This window comes from Tubulanus polymorphus, chromosome 10, assembly GCF_964204645.1.
Source record: "Tubulanus polymorphus chromosome 10, tnTubPoly1.2, whole genome shotgun sequence".
Lineage (NCBI taxonomy): Eukaryota > Metazoa > Nemertea > Palaeonemertea > Tubulaniformes > Tubulanidae > Tubulanus > Tubulanus polymorphus.
This window is the reverse complement of record NC_134034.1, coordinates 13818128-13835465: the sequence shown is the minus strand read 5'-3', so window position 1 is coordinate 13835465 and position 17338 is coordinate 13818128. Positions and strand designations below refer to the sequence as shown.

At 39.6% G+C, this 17338-nt stretch overlaps 1 protein-coding gene across 4 annotated transcripts; it reads right to left on the bottom strand.

Moving 5' to 3' along the window:
* Window positions 1-476: 476 nt before the first annotated feature.
* LOC141912358 (ATP-citrate synthase-like) lies at window positions 477-17246 on the bottom strand. Of its 4 annotated transcripts, none has more exons than XM_074803612.1 (24): window positions 17137-17246; window positions 16138-16333; window positions 15717-15839; window positions 14924-15177; window positions 14619-14698; window positions 13848-14097; window positions 13250-13386; window positions 12825-12854; window positions 11712-11903; window positions 11295-11428; window positions 9573-9829; window positions 9133-9301; window positions 8949-9053; window positions 8771-8862; window positions 8113-8538; window positions 7676-7769; window positions 7319-7473; window positions 6941-7091; window positions 6287-6430; window positions 5831-5944; window positions 5604-5686; window positions 5413-5489; window positions 4090-4218; window positions 477-3514 (listed from the first exon to the last, which is right to left on the bottom strand). In XM_074803612.1, exons 2-23 carry the CDS (start codon window positions 16288-16290, stop codon window positions 4115-4117), a joined length of 3324 nt encoding a protein of 1107 aa, XP_074659713.1. In that variant the 5' UTR covers window positions 16291-16333; window positions 17137-17246; the 3' UTR covers window positions 477-3514; window positions 4090-4114. The 4 variants fall into 4 exon arrangements, with proteins under 4 accessions (XP_074659713.1, XP_074659714.1, XP_074659712.1 ...); XM_074803613.1 differs by having other exon boundaries at window positions 4094-4218; XM_074803611.1 differs by lacking the exon at window positions 4090-4218.
* Window positions 17247-17338: the final 92 nt, after the last annotated feature.

Genomic DNA, 17338 nt, shown 5'->3' with positions numbered 1-17338 from the left:
CAGTCTAGGGTTAGGGTTATGCAGGTGGCGCCGAATTGGACAGGCGACCAGTCTAGGGTTAGGGTTATGCAGGTGGCGCCGAATTGGACAGGCGACCAGTCTAGGGTTAGGGTTATGCAGGTGGCGCCGAATTGGACAGGCGACCAGTCTAGGGTTAGGGTTATGCAGGTGGCGCAGAATTGGACAGGCGACCAGTCTAGGGTTATGGTTATGCAGGTGGCGCCGAATTGGACAGGCGACCAGTCTAGGGTTAGGGTTATGCAGGTGGCGCAGAATTGGACAGGCGACCAGTCTAAGGTTAGGGTTATGCAGGTGGCGCCGAATTGGACAGGCGACCAGTCTAGTATCGAGGTATTCCGGCAACCAGTCTAGTGGCTGAGTCCAGCGCGATGGTTGAATCCCGGCTGACACTTTCCCTTCAGACTTTGCCCGACAAGAGAAAAACACAAACTAACTCGTTTAATACAATGTAATGATTGTACTTTTCCCATTTTTTACGCTTTATTTCTTGCTGCTAATTTTAACAATGACTAATAATATATTTTAATTTATTACCCGACAAGAGATACATTTCATTTATAAGAAATACATTTACATCTTTTTATTAGATATGTTTCAAATCGTGTGAAACCATTCAGAATTACACTGTTGACAACTGGCTAATAATGATTGAGTCATGAAATAATTGCTAAACCACTGAGAAGATTGAAGATAGACTAGCATATAGGTACCAATCCGCTCTCTGGACCCACCCCCATTAGTAGTGCCCATTAGTTAGTAACAGGGAATTTAACACATTTTACCAAAAATCCTGGAATACTCGGATAATGATATTTATCAGTACATGATTCAATGATTGTAACGCGTTAAGCCTAGAAATCTCTCTGGTGTAGTCACGTGGAAAGTGACCCCTGATCTACAGGCTATATTACAGTAGGGGATGGTTCCAGTGATTGCAGATCCATTCTCAAACACTTACTATAAACTCTTACTGATCAACACCAGCTTAGAATACATCAACTGATCTATACATGTACTAGACCATACTATAAGCCACACGTGACCCTAAGTGCGAAGGAATCATTTTCATTTAGTCTTTAATCCAGATTTCTCATAAATCGGATGAATTTCATTGGTCCCAAATTATGCAGATTAAGCAAGTTTCACTAAACGCACGCATATAACATAAATAGATAAGTCTGATACAAACAGACAACAGCCACATTATACATGAATTATTAAGAATGATAAAATCAGTTTGACTGGCTTTTAAACTAGTAACAGAGCACATTTAGTAGGTTATTATGATTTCAGGGTCCGATCTAAGGGCTTGTCCGATTGCCCGGGGCACGTAGGTAATCATTATCAATTAATTGTCCGCTGCATTTTTATGTCTCAAGGCTTTTTCCCTATTGATAACAACGGATGATTTAGTGCCAACAGTTGATTTTTGAGGGGGCAAGTGACATTTCAGATATGCAAAACAGTACTCACGGGCAAGTGGCCTTCATTCCCGAGATCGGACCCTGCATAAAACAGTATAGCACATCAGATAGAGAACAATACAATAAATACTGCAGTAATTTTCACTCGGAAGATTAATAAAGATGAGTTGGGATAGAAAAAGGCCGAACCACGACACCGACGAATACTAGATAGGTTTTTGAGACTTAACAATTTCTCGAAATAAAAAAATGCGGCTGATTCGTACAACATTGATTTCAGATTGAGATATAACAGGGAGCCATGATTAGAATGTCCAGTTGCGCAGTTTAGTGCAGACACACTTCTTACAACTGTGAATCTGAGTCCTAGGAGCAATTTTAAATGGTCTTAAGATAAAGACCACGTACGGCCCACGAAACCTTGTATCGCACATTCGGATCTGGAGCCTATACTATATTACAGTAAACATCCATCTCTACCCTCTAACATCGATGAAATCCTATAGCTATTTACTACACATCAATCACGAATGACAACATGTGATATTAATATTCAGATATATATTGATATATCTCCTCTGTTAAGAGGAGTTGAGTGGATTCGAGTCCAGGAGCAGAAGAATCCCATCATAGCAGTGGTTTAACCTTGAACAATGCATCAACTTTATTCAACTTTTGAAAAATTATCTAAAGACCGAGAGGCGTCTCAGCCAATCAGAGCAAGTCTGCTGTTTAATCTAACAAATCATATCTCAAAAACTGTTTTTATGGTGAGAGTTCTCTGATTAATGAGAAAGGCGTTAAACCTACTGACTGTGAGGGGATTCATTGTAGCCCTGTGAGTGGATTTCGAGTTTGGCATAGTAGTCTTTCACTTAGCACTGATTACGTATATTACAGCGGAACCCGCTTTAAATCCGGATCAATCTCGACATGATTTTGATCTGATCCAGTTATCATTTTACAGTCGCCATGTACGTACATACATGTACACGACATGTAAAATTAACGTTTAATCCGGTGTTATTAATCCGGAATTTTTCATAGACCTTAAAAATGTCATCAGTTCCAAAATGATCCGGATTAAGCGGGGTTTTTACTGTAATATGCTTTCAGATCGAGAAGTCGATCACCGAATCAAGCAGAATCAGAAATCCAATATTTAGCTCCAGTTTCCATACCCCATTTTCCCCCTGTTACACCCCACCATTCCTATGTTGCCCTGACGGCACATTTTCCTCCAACCAGCCCGAAACATAGATCTATACACAAACTTACAAATCATTATCAAGATTCTAGCTACAATTTCAAAGCCCCGATAGAATGATTACATATTTCCGAGAAGCAGAAATAAATCTTTCCCAAATATATCGAAGAATTTAATTAACGTATAAATAAACAACGCGAATATTCTAAAATATATCAAACATTGGAATGTTCGGTCGGTTATTGCTGTTTACATCTCAATTACGATTGGTCAAAATAGACAGGAAGTATAGAATTCTGGGGTGACAAATGTTGCAATAGGTCGAATAGTCCCTGAACATACACGCCCTTCCTCTACGAAACAGATTTCTACAGAAATAGCTACTAGGGTAGCTGGAATATTTTTCACCCATTCGATTCAAATCCTAATTCTAATTTTGACGAAAAAATCCTGCATAACAAAAACCCGTTTGATATAAAACGAAGCGTAGAAGTGTTTTATACAGGGGACTAAAAATACAATACAAAGAATTGATCCAAATATTTCATCATAAATCATTCGAAATGCAAATTGAGGCCACCAGATCGTTTAGTATCCAAGGTACCTATTTTGAATTTAGAAGAATATCTATTTGCTAAAATAAGATTTTCAAGTACAATACACCTATTTTTGATACTAGTCGCTTCTTTTTCTTTCTAACAAGCGGTTGATCGTTGAAAGCCATGTTTTACCGAACGCTGGATCGGTTTTTATTGCTGCTGTTGTTCGTTGGTTTGATCGGATTCAGGCATGATGTAAGAGATATCGTCCCACGGATGTCTGTAAAGACCTTGTTTCAAACGCTTCTGATCCAAATAATGTCCTGAAAGTCAATCATGAAAAAAATACGATAAAATTCTTGCGAAACTTTCAACAAATTAAATTCACAAGTTACAGAATGAAAGTGATAAAAGCTGTTAGTCGTCAAACTCAATTCAACCATACTCTGAAGCCAGTTCCGCAGTTCAACGTTTAAGTAATATTTCCAACTCTGAACCGTGGAACTGGGTCCAGGTTTGTAAAAACACTCGATGACTATTTAATTCAGGGTTCTTACGGGTTTCCCAATTTCATATTCCGTAACTTTTCCATACCCCTAAGTTACACATCCCGAACCTAGAACAAGCTATGTCTAGGTCCATTCAACGGAAATAAGTACCAATTATCAATACCATCGACCAAGAGTTTTCATAAAGTTTGTCATTAAATGTGTTCTAAAAATTCTAAACACAAGGAAAATTTCATATTGAGACCATTAACCGATTTTCGACACTTTCTCAATATAGAGAAAAAAAACTGAATTCCTATAGCTTTCAAGGGCCTGGAAAAAAATTCCCATTATCCAAAACTTTGCAAAGCCCGGTTAGAAAACTGTTAAATACGAATGTTCAAACATACAAACCACGTCTGCCCGTTGATCGGTTTATTGTTGCGGCATTTCGTGTCCTTCCGGCAGAATATAATCGATATCGTCCCACGGGTGTCGATAGAGACCCTGTTTCATACGAACCTGGTCCAAATAATGTCCTAGTAAACGGAAACAACGAGAAAACAGCCGTACAACCATGCAGCAGACGGTACATGTACAAACATGAACATGTACAAACATGCATGTGTTTACATGTACTACAGCAGACGAACTACACGTACATATACAGCTCGGATGAAGGTGCCAAATGTCAAATGGTTTTGTCTGATCAAAAAGTTAACTTCAACTGTTGTGAGTTAAAGTACAGCTGGGGCCGGTTGCTCAAAAGTTGGTTAGAGTTAACCAGTGGATAGTTGATATGGTGACAATTGAAATTTCATTGTTACTATGGTATTCAACGGTCGGTTATCTTTAACCAACTTTTGAGCAACCGGCCCCCGCATGATATCAAACCAAAACAACTTCGAAATACATAGAATCCAGGTTCGAATTGATTCCACGCAACTGTGGAATTGGAAAAATAAATCTCCCGCAATTGTAGAAACCTATATCCGAGCTGTAAACGAAAGCTTCAGAATAACGAGGCATTTGAAGAATCAGGAGCTATAGATGTAGGAAACATTAACCGTGATATATACGAACACTGTATCATTTCCACAAAAAAATCAAATTAAATCTACTTCAGAATTTCATTTGGTAAAATATAATTCAATCGTTCGAATCAGAAACAAACTGCGAAGACAGCGACTAATTCTAATGTACACCACATTAATATTGGGATATGACAGTAATGCACAGGGGCGCAGCCAGTATTTTGAAGCTTTGTAACTGTTTTGGCAAAGTTCACCATTTTTAAAACACCTTTTGATTTAAATCAATTCACATCACATGCCGGACGAGTCTAAGAGTCTAAATTAGTTATATGTATCAACTCTCAAAATATTTATATAATGATAAAATACATGTATTTTATATTTTTGCCTCTACAACTTTTAAAATCCTGGCCACGCTTCGGATGCCACCTGGTGCCAGGGTCTTCATAGGACCTTTCTTGGAAAAATGTCTACTTCCCCCTCTGAAAATCCCTGATGACATCCCCAAATTGCTGGTTTAAAGTTCAAAAGGTCAGTTCAAAAATAAATGGTATTCCCTGATGTCATTGAGGGACAGATTTTAAGGAGGTAGTCATCTTTATTAGAAAAGTCTGTTGATGGTGTTAACTGTTTGCTGAAGGGGTGTAAGGTAAGCGGATGAGGACAGGAAGGGGTGGGAGGTGTCGGTGCTGAACTTACCGATGAATCCCATACTGCGACCGAGTACAAACAATCCGTTCAAAGTTCCTATTTCAATATACTCTTGTGCTTCCTCCCTGAAATTACGACAAACTTTATATATGACTATAACTCGGTCAGGAGTGGGGGTCACAAGTTCTCGGAAATCATGGAACTGAGTTCTGGATTTCTAACAGTTAATATCTACTCACCGTGTAAAACATTGACAGTTTCTCAGTAAATCGACCATCGCGACACCGATAAAACCATCGACGTTAAAGATGAGATTCGGTTTCTGGAAACAACGGAGAAAAGAAAATTATTTCAAACTGCTAAATCTGAATTTTGTGGCACTTTGCACCTCGGTGCAAGTCATCGCTACATCGACAGTCTCTCCAGTATCCACCAGGTGTCACTAGTGTGATGTCTATTATCTTACCTTAGAGGTGGTGATTTTTTCAACTTCAAAAGCGTAGTCCAACAGAGGAGTCGACGGGAAGTGTTCCTTCGCGTAGTTTTTCAAGATGACTACTCTCATGTCCGGGTTATTAATCTAGAATATAACAAAAAAGAACATGAGAATCAGGGAACTACAAATATTCAATGAGAAGCATTGGAACTGTAAATATTTCACCGAGTTGAGAATCAGGGAACTCGGTAGCGTGTTGGGACTGCTGTAAATATTTCACTGAGTTGAGAATCAGGGAACTCGGTAACGTGTTGGGACTGCTGTAAATATTTCACCGAGTTGAGAATCAGGGAACTCGGTAGCGTGTTGGGACTGCTGTAAATATTTCACCGAGTTGACAATCAGGGAACTCTGTATGCCATTAAAGAACATGGAAAATTGAAAAATAAAATGCAAGTCTACGAGGATTCCAAAGGTAAAACGTACCGATTTAACGCGATGACCGATACCCATAATCAGTTGACCTTTTTTACGCATTCCGTTAACAAACTCCATCGGATGTTCACCGTTATCGTAAGCTTCCATGAATTGTTTCGCGGCTGCGTCCAGAGCTCCACCGAAACGATCTCCCTGAAAAAATACGAACATTCCATCGTAATTCCAATTCCATGTTTTAGTGATGCCGGTGAAGACTGCATTAGTGGAACAGGCGCTATATAAATGTTTATGTGATTGATTGATTGATTAGTGATGTATATTATGATTTATGTTCGCAGGGGTAGTGCCTACCAGGGGCTTAAACACCAGGTTAGGCACAAGATGGGCACCGTGACTTACTATGAATAGAACAAAGTCTGGATATAATGTAGGCCTACATTCCTAATGTAGATGTTAAGCAGTTAGACGTGATGTGGGAAATGAGAATAGCTCTGAACCTGCAGAGGTCTGAGTAACTGTATCTCGTATAACACAACTGGTCAAATACGTCAACTCCCTATCCTTTCACCATTAGGGAAGCCTTTTCAATTTTGTTATGTATCGAATTTAATTCTAATGTCAACACTGGTGGCGCTCAATGCTTTTTTAAAACTTCTATACACAGCGTTAAGCCGTTCGGACTCGGACTCGGACTGTACTTACGATAGTGAGTAATCCTGAAGTTAAACACGAGATCAAGTCTTTTCCGGCGCGTGCGCAGACAATCGTGTTGTGAGCACCGGAGACTGCGGGTCCGTGATCGGCAGTCACCATCAAACACATCTCGATAAACTTTGTCGCGTATTTCGGTAACCTTGACGCATCAACAGAGAAAACTTTAATGATATCTTCGAAACTACAGGGTCCAGTTCCACAGTTCCGAGTTAAGATTTACCTCTGAGTTAACTGATTGAAAATGAGCTAACTTAAACTCAGAGTTAACTCTAACTCACAACTGCGGAATTGGTCGCAAGTTCAACATTCATCAAATAGGGACTGTACTGTGAAATCAAGCGGAGAGAGTGGTTTACTGAAACGTACCTGCGTTGAAACCACAATAAAGACAGCACGCCCCCGAGACCTATATCTTGACTAAACACTTCAGTAATCGGCATACCGGCGTAAAGTAATTCCTGTCCTCGTTCATCGCAGATACTCGTCATAAACGACGCCGGTTTACGAATCAACCCCAACTCCTGCAAATAATACAACTAAACGTGCAATTCTCAATCTACGCTTGCCTTCACAAACATACAACTTCTGGCCACAGTTCTCATAAATCCTATAAGGCTTAAAGCGAATCTAACTCGCTCTAATTATATATTCAAGCTAGTCTTAAGACTAAAGCCCGCCTATGCCCTGAATCTAAACGCAGAAACTGCCCAGTGGATAACTTACTCTGGCCCAAGCGTAGTCCATGGGTACGGTAGGAGGGGGTACCTCTTCTCTCGGTACTATGGCACCGTCAGCCAACAATTTCTCATAAACACTCCTGTGAAAGTGAAAAAATAACAGTGAAATCTGTAGAGTTTAATTAAAGGAGCTTAATTAAATCTACTGCGACTGCGTACTGCTTCACAGTGATACAGACAGTGGCGCCAGCTATAGGGTAAAATCAATCCCATGGGTAGCAGATGATACGATTTGAATCGCTTCACAATGGGATAGACAGTGTCGCCATCTACAAGGTAATCTTAGTATGATCTAGTGGGTTAGCAGACAATTTATAAGTGACACTTACCGGTAATATATTAATTATATTATTCTTTATTAAATCTTAAATCAATTAAGTGCTAATTAATCAATCCAATTAATGACTAATTGATGAAACTTACTTGATGATTTCACCGAGTTCATCAAAGGTATTCGGAACCGAGGCGCCTGCGCTTTTCAACGCTTGATTCTTGGCGGTCGCTGTCTCGGCGTCGGCTTGGGCGCACGAGCCGGCGTGTCCGAACTGTACCTCCGACGTGAACATTTTGGCGCACGTTCCGATACACCACGCCACAATCGGTTTGGCGATCGTGCCGTTTTTAATATTTTCGACGATCTTGTACTCTTCGGTGCCGCCGACCTCGCCGAGAATGACGATCATTTTGATTTCTGGGTCGGCGTTGTATCGCATGATGTGATCGAGGAACGTGGTACCCGGGTAACGGTCACCACCGATCGCGACGCCCTCGTACACACCGTCCGTGTTCATACCGATTATATTGTTCAGTTCATTCGACATTCCTCCGGACCGCGACACGTAAGCAACACTAAAACAAAGATACGATTAGGCATTACGAATCTAAAACCCTCTTAACCCTTTTGGTGCGGTGTATAAACTGGTAATGGACTTTGCTAGTACTGCGTTACGCGGTGTATCCATGTAATTGTTAATTAGTTATAATGTCTATTGAAAGATGGCAGCACCAGTCAAACATTGTACAATATAAGTAACTAATAGACGTGTATCCAGTATCCTACACAATAGATGTGAATATTTACCTTCCTGGTCTGTAGAGCTTTGATGATAGAATATTATCCAACATTCCTCCTGTATTACCGATCTTAAAACAACCAGGTTTAATACCACCGACCTGTGAAATAACACATACACAGAAATAAAATACCAGCGAAAAATATATCTCCGCATAAATATCCGCGACAAATGACTCAGACTTACCGTCGCTGGGCCGATGATGGTGACCCCCTTTTCGGCGGCTGTTTTATTCAATTGTCTGGTTAAATTCTCCGGGATTCCTTCAGCAATAATCGCTATAGTTCGAATCTACAGCAGAGAAACAATTTATGACGTATGAGGTGGAATATAACACATCATCGAATTAAACAGCCAGTGAGAGACTGACCTGTTTATATTGAAGTGTTTCTAATGTACTCTCATACGCTGATCTCAATGAAGCGAAACTGATCAATGTATCGGCATCCGGATGTTTCTTCATCGCATCATCCATACTCTTATAGATATTAATCAATATCTCTTTATGTCCCCAGTAAAACTTCTGCTTATGATCACCGCTGAAGAGAAAACAACGCACTTCTAGTTGAAACAAATGAATGCAAGCTCGCCATCTGGTGGCCTTAAAATAAGATTATCCTACTGCCAAGCACGCCATCTGGTGGCATTAAAATAAGTATGTCCTACTGCCAAGCACGCCATCTGGTGGCCTTAAAATAAGTATGTCCTACTGCCAAGCACGCCATCTGGTGGCATTAAAATAAGTATGTCCTACTGCCAAGCACGCCATCTGGTGAGGTCAGCTGGTGGTTGATAACTAATTGTACTCACGTGAATGGATAAATCATCGCGACGACAGACGGCTCTTTACGCGAGCAGACATGATCGAAATCGAGCATTCCCTGAACGGCGCGAGGCTGCATTCCCCAAATTATACACTTTGTACGATTAGTGAATAACTTCGACGGCATCCCGCAGGTGGCGCCACCGGTCGAACTGGTTGAATTATTGCCGTGTTGCGCGGCAGCACGATTCGGCGATTTCGGTTCCAAGTCACCGGACATCGCTCGGCTTCTTCCACCGCTCGACTGAAAAATGGATGAAAAGTTAATTACATATCGATTTAGATTTTCGGTTATTCAAAATTTTCATTTTTAACCGAGAAGTTCTGATATGCAGCTGTCGGCTTACGTAACCAGAGATATAAATCTGCCAAAATTAATCTTATCTTTTTTCATTGACAATATTCTAGGTAAGTAGTTGAAATTCTAATTTTCGTAAAATAAGAGATGATACTAAATTCAAATGCGGCTAAGCAAATCCCGATTGCCCGTTCAAAGAGTTATACAGGTTCGAATCGGAAAAACAATAGCCACTTACTGAATACAAATAACTTTACACCAAAAACATTAATATAAGAGATAAAATTGGCGTAAAATAAAGATTAATGGAACATGAACGAAAAAGAAGTAGCATTTAACACTTTACTGTGGAATCCAGCAAATACAAGATATACACGAGAAGCTTATCTATATATTAGTTAGGCATTTGTGAATTAGATGACATATTTGAAATGGCAAATTCTTAGCAGGTCTCAAAGTTACATTAATTTCAGCGACCAGTTACAAAGTCAAGACTTATATAGAGTTAGGACCAGTCTGATGTCACTGTGGTCATACAGCCAATCTAACAACTTTAGTCTTAGCCCATTTCGTTCTAAAGCCAGTCTAATAACTTAAGACTAGTCTAAGCCCATTTTGGTTCTGTAGCAAATCTCACAAAGTCAAAGACTTTATTCAGTTTTATGCTACATAAGTGATGTCTGTGTAACTGGGCCCTATATTGTAATACATATATACAAAGCCTAAAGCTATCAGCAATCAAACCAGAATATAACACAGCTACGTGCAACATAAATTAGGACATCGAACACGCTTAAAATACTTTATTTTTTTGTTACTTACATTCGGCTAAAAAATGCAGAATATAGAAAATCGAATACAGCTTTAATTAATAAAAGTGCTTCCAATAACAGGATCCAGTTTCACTATAGCACAACTGGATCCATGAGCTTCCTTTTTGAACTTTGAACTTCTTTCAAATTTCAAGTGGGATTATCATTAAGGCAATGCGAGCATGACATTAGAATTACTTAAGCCCAGTTGAGGACCAGTTCCATGAAAGAGTTTTAAATTAAAATCTTTGCTTTAAATCAGAGAGTTTTTTTCTTAACTCAAGTTTTTGGTTTTGAAAAGAGTCTCAAATTTATTTCTGGTTTATTTGATCTCGTTCACTTCATATTTCCTAATATCTAAAATATCACTGGTGTAAGCTTCAATACTTCCATGAAACTGCCCTCCTGTGAAATTAGCTGTTATCAGTAATAATCAGATTCAAACACGACCCGAACTGATTTGACTGGAGAAAACTTATCGCAATTCAGTTTATTGTTTATTGCATCAACTCCATTTAAGCGTTGGAAATTTTTTTATCCTAACAACCGAATCATCTTTTTATCTCAATATTTAGCTATAGCGTTAGGTTTCAACTTACCGCCCCGGGGAGTAAGAAATTCGCGGTGGTCATTTGTTTCTCGTATTTTGGTTGAACGATCTCACGTTTTCCGAGCGCCATACCGACGATCGCCGTCATGTGAGTCTCTGGTCCGAATACGTGGATGGGAACCCCTAAAAATATCGTAGATGAGAAACTAATTCATAAACCTGCAAAAAGTATCGGAAATTCAACGAGTCATCGAGGAAATTATTTCTTCCTGATTTTTATATTCTATCAAAGACCTCAGCAATCAGCATTAACAGGATAGATCGATTTCACTAAAAAATTAAACAATTGTTTTGGTTTCTATTTTCCCAGGGTTTCAAATAATCGCACAAAATTGATTTCGTTTTTCACTTGTGAATATTAATGTAGGCAGCCATATTTTCTAAAGACGTGGTTTGAAATGTTTACCTAATGTTTCTCCGAGTTCCCGCATGACGCGTAGACCCTCTTGGAAGTTCGGTCCACCTCGACGTACGAATATCGACACGCTGTGATCGATCAGACGCAGCTGGTATTCTCGTAGAGCGCGAACGATTCCTTTAAACGTCGCGGCGACGTTCGTGAAATTAGCGATTCCTCCACCGATTATCAACACTTTACCTGAAATACGAAATAAAAACGAATCCTGATCATTTCAGTCATTAGAAGAATCAGATTCTCGGATTCTCTTTTTCTCAATTGATTCTAAACTCTGCTCAAACTCAACTCGTTCCAACTCATGATTTTTTGATGCAATACTTTTCTGATTAAACATAAACATGTACATCCTCGCTTGCCAGGGGTGTGGGTATCGCTCCCGAAACTCACTTCCACCAGCGCCCCCTGGCCTCACGACACGTGAGTTCATTACTGGCGCTGTTGTGTATGACGTCATATATCGATTTGCGAAATACTTCCTTGTTCGGTAAAACGTTCGCTTATTGGTCCATTTAACGGGAAAACCAATAGAAGCTCAGTTTGTTACAAGCGCTATGATTGGCCCGACCGGATTCTGGTCGGCTAGTAACGACTCCAACGACTCGTGAGGTCAAGGGGTTCGGGGAACAGCTTTAGTGTAGTGGGTTCGAATCCCTTGACGAGTGAAGATGATACATGTATAACATAAAAGATAAATCATTTAAATTAAATATAATCTAAAATGAATTTTTTGTTTAACCGAATAAAATCAGATTTGATTGGAATTTCTGAAATTCAGCGCCGGTTTACTCAATTATCTTGATCATAGAAATAAGTGCAGTATCTGCAATCTAAAACAATTTCCTAAGCTAATTGAAAACCAGTTGCACAGTTTCCTAAGCTAATTGAAAACCAGTTGCACAGTTGTGGGTTAAATCTTGAATCTTGATTGACAGTAAAATATTTCAAAATGAAATATTCTAACTCAAACTCACAACTGTGGAACTCGAAAGGCTGTACATGAGTATTGATTAATAACGTAATGATTTTGAACATTCGCAAACGAGGGGGAAATCAAACAGAAACTACTGATTCTAAACATGAACAACACACGATTATCATTACCTTTCACCCCTTTCCAGTCGGGTGCATAGACTGTTCCGGAAATAATAACAAACAATAATTTCTTTAAACAAATTCCATCACAATCAGTTTTAGAACCATTTTAAGTATGAACTCGACACACCCTTCCTCAGCAAGGATTCGAGTCTGAATATCGTCGAGACTCCGCCACTGCCTGAAACCCTGCCCTTTACATGAATATCAGCCTCCAATCAGAAATCACATTTCATCTTAGCCCCGGGTTTTTCTATCTATAACAATCCGTGTATTTGCCTCAGTGATTATACAACAGGCAATCCGATTGGTACCGCATGTAAGTGTGGCCGACTCGTGACCTGGGCTAAACCTGTTGGGGTTAACACTGTTGTTAAGTCTCATACCTGCCGAGGGAACTCAAGTCCTCCTCCCCTCTTCCTACTCTTTCTTACCTTCGTCGCGTTTAAATTTCGTCATCAGAGTAAGAACTGTTTTCGCGTATTGATACGTTTGTTCCTCGCTCGGGGCTCCGGAATACTCGCCGTAATTCGCCAGTTCAGAGGCGCCACCTAGATCGCAAATAGTATCCCTAAAATGAATACGTGTAGCAGTAAGAATCTAACGATGTCTGCGAGAATTCCTAGAATTCATCTTTGAATTGTCATTAAAAAAAAATTTGTTGATGTCATTTGAAGATATTTATGGTATACAGCTTCTTTCCTAGAACTTTTAATCAATCAATTCGATGATGTCATAGGGGGATTTCCTTGTGGCAGACATATTTTTTGAAAAGGTCTATAAATTTTTTTGATGATGTCATAGGGGGATTTTCTTGTGGCAGACATGTTTTTTGAAAGGGTCTATAGATTTTTTTGATGATGTCATTGGGGGATTTCCTAATGACAGACATATTTTTTGGAAGGGTCTTTACATTTTTTTAAGATGTCATAGGGGTATTCCTTGCGGCAGACATATTTTTTGAAAGGGTCTATAGATTTTTTTAATGATGTCATAGGGGGATCCATGAAGGCAGCCGTGTAGGTAACTTACGCGTATATAACCGAAGCTCCGCCCCCGGCGACCATCGTCCAGATTCGACCGGTCGGATTTAGAATGGTCAGTTTTAATGACGCGCCACTTTTCGCGTCGAGGTCCGCGATGTACGCCTCCTCGGGTAGCGCCTCGCGACCGAACGGTGGCGGAAAGTCAATCTCGCCCCATTTAGTTTTACACATATATTCTGCGCACTGATCGAGTTTAGCAGCTACGTCCAGAATGTGCACTTTACCACCGGTTACAACTAGAAACAATAGAGGAAAAAAATACATTTCAAAAACATTCATTCATTCTGAAATAAAAGGCTGATGTTTTATCTACGTTTCCTCGATTCTTATTTCAAAGCAAAACCCGAGACAAAAGGTCGTTTTAAATCATCATAAGACTGGTCTCGAGTTAAGTTGTTACATCGGTTTTAGAATTGTTACGGACATAGACAGGTCTCGTAGATTTTGATGAAATATTCGATATTCTCTTCATAAACAAGTCCGAATTCTAAAAAGTGCGTCTGCCACTACTAGCGCTGACCCGGCGGGGTCAACGGACCTTACGCACACACCATCGTCTTATCAGTTAAAGATGACTATCACTGCTTATCAGTAGGACATTTCTTATCAGTTCTGATTGTCTTCAACACATATGAATTCAAATGCATTGAAGTTCAGTTCAGTTTTGAGTTTGTGTGTGAGACCACTAGATAAATGATAGCCCGAGATTCAGCCCGAATTTGAACCGGCCGTCAACAACTCGTCGAGACACACTTACCTAGCGGGTTTATCTCGAGATAAGTGAAATACATTGTCTGGAAAAATTCGTACAACGTTACGATAAAACTGGCGAGCAAACTGAAATACAAACAGAACTTAATAAATCATTGTCGTACGGCGTCTAAAATCAACCGGGTAATCGGCCTCAGAAAGAAGGAAAAACATTCAATAATTTTTGTGCTTTGTTGCAATTTTTAACCCAATTTCAATCGACGACATGACTGTACTCAAACTAAAATGTGATGATTCTTCAATTTCTTTTTCATATTAAGCGGCAAGTAAATAATTTCTCCCCTGACTTACTCTTGTTCGCCAGGCGCAACATGCGTCAACAATTTTGCCTTGATTTCGGCGGCGTTCGTGCTGCCACCTACCGGGACATCGAGTTTGATCGCTTTGCTGTCGACGTCGCCGATATCGACGCCGCCCTGGTGGTGAAACAGGATAGTATCGGCGTCACGGTGACAGTAAATACACAGGTAATACTCCTCCGTCTGCTGGTGAGGCAAAAACGGTTCGATGATGAAATTCTTCAAGACTCCTTTCGAAACGCCGACCTAGAAAAATAGGACGCATGACAAAACGATGATTTCTCAAAAATATGATTCGCCTTTTTAGCTCCGACCAATAGAGGGGGGGATGGCCTGGTTATAGGGCATGAAAAATTAAGGCTAGTCTTAATTCCCAGCCTTAGTCGACTGTACAAATGACCTATGTGTCAATAATGTATTGATTAAGCCAGCGATGAAGCAACTTTCATCAACGTATACAATATTCACTGATGAAGTGCTGAAGGATTCCTCGGACACTAATCTTATTATTCTCATTAGCATAATCTCAACACTGGCAATTCATTCAAATTGATTCTAGTACAAGGATATATATATATATATACGGTTCTACTGCAGCCATAAGTAGACAGTTTTATAGTGAATTTAAGGTTTGACTCAAAAATAGTTGAATTATCAGAATTAAACTTCTTCTAAACCATTTCTGGACCCGTAACTCTTGGAAATATTAGGACCGGAAAAAATTACTTATTTCTCGCCTTTTTTAATTCTGTTTTTCTCCTAAAGCACAATGACGTTTACGATACCTGTATTTCTTTGCCGAGACGTTCGCTGAGCCATTTCTTTACTTCGTCGAAACTAACCCCGACTTTAATTAGACCTAATTTACCTCGTCGTTTGATCAACTGATCTGGTTTTACGACCAGTTTCTAAAAACAAGAAAAAATCTCTTTTTCTTCATTCTCGAAGCAGATTTTTAGTAAAAATATATTTTTTTGCCGTAAATTCGATGATATTCAATATTTGAGAGGTTTCATCATCGAAATGTAAGTGAATAACCAAATAACTAGTGACACCCGGTGGATCCTCACTTGCCACAAGTGGAAGCCTCTATTACTGCAGTAGTTGATATCCTACTGCACACTAACGACACCTGGTGGATCCTCTATTGCCGCAGTAGCCATTCCGATTCAGTTCGAACACTATCAGTGACACGCTGTATCTTACCTCAGTAGCCAGCCACGGACTTTCTTTCACCAAATCATCGATATCAGTCCTCAAATCAACACTCGCGAATCTATTAGCCGATGTTTTGTCGTGAGTCAGGTGATTGTTGAGCAGCGTTTTTGCTGTTTTTTCTAGGATAGCTTTTGCCGACATGATTTGATTTTAGATTTCAATGATCGCCCGTCGTTAACTCACTCTGAAAAAAAAATAACCAAACTTTCTCTGAAAAAATGTTGATTGCAGTCGATCAGCAGGTTTCATTTGACTCTGGACCCAGTTCCACAGTTGTGTGGGTTTAATTTGATTCTGGAACCAGTTCCACAGTTGTGTGGGTCTAATTTGACTCTGAACCCAGTTCCACAGTTGGGTGGGTTTAATTTGACTCCGGATTCAGTTCCACAGTGTTCCACAGTTGTGTCTGGTTTAATTTTTCACTTGGAAATACTATGCATTTTTCACCTTGTCCCGGGCCCGTACTTTATTAGCAAATAATCTGAACATATGTTTTGAAGTATTGATGCAGACTGACCTCTCAATGACCTCTATATTTAGCTGTACTAGATTTGGAAAAAATTCAAAAAATTGTATTTTAACAACAGAAAACAACACCACAAATACAAATGGGGCCAGTTTTCTTTTTATTTTCTGGAGTTTACTGGAGGCCAATCAGTATTATAGGCCCAGGCGGCGTAGGCCTGAACTTATTCTAACTTCCCAAAAAATGTATTAGCCAATATTTGGCAATAAAAAACGCCTCTTCTCTCTACACCCGTGGACCTGGTTCATTGACCAGTTGAAATTCAGCCAGTGTCAATCAAAATTCATGAAATGCACAGATGAATCAATATATTCAAATACATGTCAAAATCCAATTATAAACACCAACAAATTTGAATTTGAATTGACCAGACTGGGACAGTTTTCATGAAAATAGATCGATTTATTGCGATGTAAACCTTAAATCAAGAATTACCATCGGTAGAGACGAGTGGTACTTACCTATAGAGATCGCAGGACAGTAGAACCTCGCTGAATGACAGCTGATATAAGCACTGGAACGAGATAATCCTGATTAATACTGTACAGCTCTATTCACTGACCTGTCATCGGGGTCAAATTTATAACTCTTCAAGTCTGATCGAAACGACGAATCACATTTGTGATTTTAACTACGAATTAGAATAAGATCTTTCCCTTTATT

Excerpts from the sequence above, each read along its gene's own strand:
- LOC141912358 (XM_074803611.1), bottom strand. The coding sequence starts at position 16,290 with ATGTCGGCAAAAGCTATCCTAGAAAAAACAGCAAAAACGCTGCTCAAC. Across the intron at positions 9,302-9,572 it reads GCGATGATTTATCCATTCAC|CGGTGATCATAAGCAGAAGT; the intron begins GTGAGTACAATT and ends TTTTCTCTTCAG. Across the intron at positions 5,945-6,286 it reads TCGGTCATCGCGTTAAATCG|ATTAATAACCCGGACATGAG; the intron begins GTACGTTTTACC and ends GTTATATTCTAG.